Source organism: Neopelma chrysocephalum, unplaced genomic scaffold, assembly GCF_003984885.1.
Source record: "Neopelma chrysocephalum unplaced genomic scaffold, ASM398488v2 Primary Assembly neopelma1_150, whole genome shotgun sequence".
Classification (NCBI taxonomy): domain Eukaryota; kingdom Metazoa; phylum Chordata; class Aves; order Passeriformes; family Pipridae; genus Neopelma; species Neopelma chrysocephalum.
Genome location: NW_020897812.1, coordinates 22,933 through 28,676, shown reverse-complemented (window position 1 = coordinate 28,676; position 5,744 = coordinate 22,933). Strand labels below are relative to the sequence as shown.

Here is a 5,744-nt window from a genome sequence, read left to right as displayed (position 1 = left end):
CTCCATCCCCATTTCCATCTCCACCTCTATTGCCATCCTTGTCTCCATCTCCACCTTCACCCATCTCCATCTTTGTCTCCATCTCCACCCCACCCATGTTTCTCTCCATTCTCATCCCTTTCTCTACCCCTGTCTCCATTCCCATCTTCATCTGTATCTTCACTCCCATCTCTGTCTATTTTTGTCTCTGTCTCCACCTCTGTCTCCATCTTCATCTCCATCACATCCCTCATCCCTTTCTAAATCTCCATCTCTGTCTCCATCCCCATTCCTATTTCCATCTCCATCCCCATCCCTGTCTCCCCCCCAGTCCCAATCCCGCCCCTGTGCCCCGCTGGGTGCTCACCCTCTGCTCCGTGGGGCTGTACCGCGTCCCCCCAGGGTACATATCCTGGGGGCTGCCTGTGTCTCCCGCAGTGGGGGGGTCCCACGACGTCTCACCTGTTACCGAATTATAGAAAAAAGTCTGTCCGCTTCCTTCATCCACGTGCTGCTCCCACTCGGGAAACTCCGGGCTGTGTGCGAGCGAGGAGGCGGGAGAGGCGGCGGGACTCACTCCGTCGGCCGCCTGCCCAAAGGGACAATCCCACGTGGTCTCTCCCGTCACGGGGTTATAATAAAACAAATGTCCACTCTCCGTGTCCGTGTGTGTTTCCCAGTCCGACACGGAGCCGCCGGGCTCCTCCGGCACCGAGCTGGCAGCGGCGGCTTCTTCCCGCAGCTCCTGGATGTTGAGGTAGATGGGATCGGGCGGCTCCTCCGGCTCCTTGCGTGCCTGGGGGGGACACGAGGGGGTCACGGGGTGCCGCAGGTGGGATGGCGTTCCTGGGATGTCCCCGCAGTGGTGCTCAGGTGGGGGGTCAAGGAGACAGATCCTGCTCTTGCTGTTGAGGTGCCCTCCTGGGCACCCCACGGAGTGGGGCACGAGGTGCCAGTGATGGGGTGTGGGTTGTGGGAGGTGGAGGGGGCACCCACAGCACCCACAGTGGAGAGGAGCACCCACTGGCAGAGGGGATGGGAGTCCAGACTGAGCATGTGGGGAGACATCGTGGTCCCCGGTGCCAGCACCCACGTCAGCAGTACCCGTGTCACCTGCTGCAGGCAGCACCCTCATAACCAGCACCCTCATCACCCACTGTGTGAGCACCCACATCAGCACCCACCTGCATCACTGGTACCCACATCACCTGCCACCGACAACACCCGCATCACCTGCACCCACATCACCAGTACCTGTGTCACCTGCTGCACACAGCCCCTGCGTCAGCACCCATGGCACTGGCACCTGCATCACCCACTGCATCCAGCACCCACATCAGCACCCACATCACTGGCACCCAAACCACAAACACCCGCAACATCTGCACCAACATCTGCCACCCCGAGACCACCTCTGCACCCTCAGCCTCTGCATCCACCTCCCCGACACCAGCACCCTAACACTCACACCCACCCCACCCTCACCCACACCCCAGCGCCCTCAACACCAGCACTCAGGGCACCAGCACTCACATCACCAACACCAGCACCCAGAGCACCAGTACTCACAGCACCTGCACCCTCAAAACCAGCACCCCAGGACACCTCCAGGATGCACATCACTGACACCAGCACCCACATCACCTGCAACCCTGGACATTTCCAGCACCCACATCACCAGCACCCACAGCCTCTGTCTCCCCCCCAGGGCCGGATGCTGAGCCGGCAGCCCCATCACCGTATCCCAACATAAAGGCCCCAGCACTGGCCTGGCCTGGCTGACCCCCACCCACAGGGCTGCTCAGGGTGGGGGGATGTGTTCCCTGGGGCCAGGTGGGTGCTGCCAGTGGGGAAACCCCTCCTGGCACCCTTTGAACTCCCCAGTTTTACAGCCGGGGCCTCTCACTAATGGCCACGGGGACAAAGGTCCCAACCCTGGCCCTGCCCATCACGGGGGTGGGGGGACAGTGGGCGCAGTGTCCCTGGGGACACTCTGGATCTGAGGGGAACAGCGACTCGATGACACCCCCTCACCCTCCCCCCGTCACCCCACGACCCCCCTGCCACGGTGAGCAGGGCTGGAATCCAGCACAGGGGGCCCCCCTCCCTCCTGGGGACAGGGGACATGGGGGTGACCATGAGGGATCCCTGGCATGGAGCCCCCCAGCACCTCCCTCTATCCCATGGGTGCATCCTCTGTGGGGTTTTCTCCCCTGGGTGGGCCGAGTGCCCATCACTGCTTTGGAACGGGCATCGTGGCACCCACCAGTGCCCATAAACAGCCAGGGAAACCCAAGAGGGAGTTTGGAGGAGCAGGACCCCAAAACACCCCCCAGCCCCCCGCTGCGTGCACCCCTGGGTGCTGCCTACCTTCCCCAAGTGCAGCAGCCTCGACACCCTGCTCCGGGCCCGCCGGGGACCCCCTGACTCCTGGTCACCCATCACGGGGGACCCCGGCCTGGGGGTGCAGCGTGGGGGGCACTGGAGTGGGAGGCAGCCGTGGGGGCACCGGGAGGCTCCGGTAACGCCACCGGCGCCCTGAGCCAGGCCCTGCACCCGCCGCGCTTCCTGCCGGGGTTTGGGGAGCGGAAGAGACGCCTGGGGCGGAATTGGCTGTTCTTGGGGGCTGTTGTCACCCATCACCCTCCCACTCGTCACCCGCTCCGGCAAAGCCAAGGCCACCCGAGCAGGAATTGCACGGGGATGATCCCCCCCAAATTTAGGTTGGCCCTCGTGGTGTCGTGCTGTGCCACCGGAAGCCGATCCGGGGCTGCTGCGTCCCCCCAACACCGGGATCGCCCCATCCCAGCAGTCAGGGTGGGGTGGGGGGAGCACATGGTGGCAGGGCCAAGGCCACCATGGTCCCATCACGGCTGATACCGGATGGTTTTGGCACCAGTTGGATTTGGGCAGGGAAAGGGAATAATCTGGTGGTGGCACTGGGGTTGGGGACCCCACTGGGTCACCACCAGAGGGGGGTCGGTGGCTTTGGATGTGCAAAGGGCAGAGCTGAGGGCACAGTGTGGAAAATGAGGTGAAAATGGGGTAAAAATGGGGTGTAAAACACAGCCCGCCAGCACTAACACCCCCTTCCTTCAAGCAACACCCCCTCCCAGGTGGCACAATCCCTCCAGCCCCCCTCCAAGTGGGGGGACACCCAGGCTTGGGGTGCTGCAGGTGCCTGGGGTTACCCAAAGTGAGGTGCTGGGGTGGGGGACGAGGCCGTGGAACCCCCCCTTTGCTGTCCCTGTCTCAGCCGTGTGCCCCAGCCCGTGTCGGTGGCAGGGGAGCAGCAGGGGGGGGGACCCTCACCCTTGGGTGCCCCCCAGCAGGGGTACAGCCCGGGGGCTGCTGGGAAGGGCCCCTCGCTACTTACTGGTGTGGGGTGGGCGTGGGTTTGGGGGTGTCGGGCGCTGGCCTGTGCCGGGGTGCACCCAGCACCCACCTCGGTGCCCGGGTGCTGCGCCCAGGTGAGGCGCCCAGGTGAGGCCCCCGCCCCGGCAGGGAGGAGCCGCCGCGCTTCCCTGTTAACCCCTTTCTGCCTTCTCTCACCCCGGAACGCTGCCGGACCTGGGAGGGACATTGCAACACCCTCCCCACCCCCCGAGTGGCACCGAGACCCCCACCCAGGGACTACGGAGCTCTGCAGAGCAGGGGGACTGGGAGAGCCCAGGGGGGCCCATGAGGGTGGGGAAACTGAGGCACGGAGTGGGGGCTGATGGGGGAAGGTGTGCGGGGGGGAGTGCGGGGGGGTGGTACCCGGTGCTCATCCCTCCCCCTAGTTGGTTAATGTTGGCAAACCTCTATGAGGAGCTCACCTGTAGGTTTGCCCCACAGGATCAGCTCGGTGGGGGGACACGGGGGGGCCTGGCAGTGCCTGCGGTGCCGGGGTGTCACCCCACCCCGTGCCGGGGGTCGCAGGGTCGCAGTGGGGCACTGAATCAGCAGAGGGACCCGGGTGTCCTGCCTGCCCACACACTCCGAGTGCCTCCCCCGCGCAGCTTTTGGGGACAGCAGCGGGGATGTCTCCGTACCTGAGGCGCAGGGCCGGCCCCAGGCCACCTCCTGGCCACATCCCTGTCCTTGCCGGGGCCGCAGAGCGTCTCGGAGCGGCTCTTCCCGAGCGGGCGAGCGTGTCCCGGGGAGTCCCCGCGGGACCCCGCGGTGGTGGCACCGCGTTGTGCCGGTGTCACCCGCGCCAGGTCATCCAGGGAGTGCGAAGGTCTCACGGGCTCGGCAGGGTTGGGGGTCAGCCCCGAGGGGACCCGAAAAGAGCTGAGTGATGGTGGGGAATCCCTCTGGAGCACCGAGTCCCTCCTGGGCAGTGAGTCCCTCCTGGGCACCGAGTCCTTCCTTGGCACTGAGTCCTTCCTTGGCGCTGAGTCCCCTCGGGGCACCGGGCACCCCCCCGATGGCTCCCCCGGCTCGGCGGCACTGACGAACCGATACTCGTAGGCTGGTGGGTGCTGGGGGACGAGCGGGGCCGGCTCCGTCGCGACATGTCCCGACGGCGGGGGGTCGAGTGGGGCTGGGGAGGCGATGGGGGGCAGCTCCTTGACGTACTGGGCCGGGATGTAGAAGGGCCGGGCGTCCCCGCTCCGCCGGACGTGCCACCAGTGGGGGTTGGTGCGTTTGAGGAGGATGTAGCGCTCGTTGGGTTTGATGGAGACCAAGGTGCCGTCCTTGGCGCGGTACTCGAAGCCGTACTCCACCAGCACCAGCGACTCCTCCGCCGGCACCGCCGCCTCCATGGCCTTCCCTGCACCTCCGCCTGCGGGACACGGGGGAGGGAAGTGGTGACCCAGCACCCAACCCCTCTTGGGGTGTGTGAGGACCCCCCAGCTCAGCTCCCTCGGGGTCCCCACTGAGCCTCTCAGCCCAGCGAGGTTGTTCCACAAACCACCCAAACCTGCGGGAACAGCCCCGGGGTCACCGTCACCGTCCTCGTCCCCATCCCCAAACCCCCCAAGCCATCGAGCCCCAAGTCCCTGGGCCCCCAAAGCCACCGAGCCCCCCAACCTTCACCTGCGGCCGGCGCTGGGGCGCGGGCGGGCGCGCGGCCGTGGGTCCCGCTCGTGCCCGCGCCGGGCTGGTCTCGACTCGCCCGTGGTTTCCTGCTGCCGCCTCGACGAGAGACGGGGCCGGGCCCCACGGCGGGGTTGGGTGCCCAGCCCCCCGGCCCAGGAGAGGGCTGGTGGTGGGGCCCAGCCCGTTTCCTCCCCTCGGGCGGGCGGGAAGGGACGATGGCGGAGGGGACCCGTCGCTGCCCGACGAGGAAACGGCTCCTCGGGAGGTTCCTGCCGCAGGAAGGGCCCAGCCCCGCCGGCTCAGCCGGGATCTGCGCTGCTGCCGGATCCGGCACGGCCTCCCCGGGCACAGGGATGGGGACCCCGTTAGGGGGGTCCCACGGGAGCTGCCGTGCCCTGGCTTTTGCCTCCACCCACCCCGGGGAGTCCCACTGTGCTGGTGGGCACACCCCAAATCTTTCCAGCACCAGCATGGCAGGGAAAAGAACAACTGGAGAGGCTGAAACCGGTGGGTAGCAGGTGGGAAGGAAAATGGGGCAGGGAAAAAAGGGGAGGGTCCCCCAACCACCCTGCAAAACCCCTGAAGGATGGAGAACAGGCAGGGGAGGATGGAGGACAGAGGAAAAGGGACAGGCAGCATCCCCATTCCCAACCCTCCTCCCATAGAGACGTCGTGTCAGGTTGAACCTGTGATCTGGTCCCTTCCTTGCAGAGAAGGAAACCCAAAACCAGCTTCAC

At 66.2% G+C, this 5,744-nt stretch overlaps 1 protein-coding gene across 1 annotated transcript in view; it reads right to left on the bottom strand.

Annotated features, from left to right (window-relative positions):
* The window catches only part of ARHGAP27 (Rho GTPase activating protein 27), a 13,652-nt gene extending 8,578 nt beyond the window's left edge, over positions 1-5,074 (bottom strand). The window contains exons 1-3 of the mRNA XM_027701161.1: positions 5,005-5,074; positions 4,014-4,750; positions 347-775 (exon numbers count right to left, since the gene is read on the bottom strand). Of these exons, the coding sequence (XP_027556962.1) occupies positions 347-775; positions 4,014-4,730 (1,146 nt within the window). The 5' untranslated portion in view covers positions 4,731-4,750; positions 5,005-5,074. The remainder of the gene's footprint in view (positions 1-346; positions 776-4,013; positions 4,751-5,004) is intronic.
* Between the last annotated feature and the right edge of the window lie 670 nt (positions 5,075-5,744).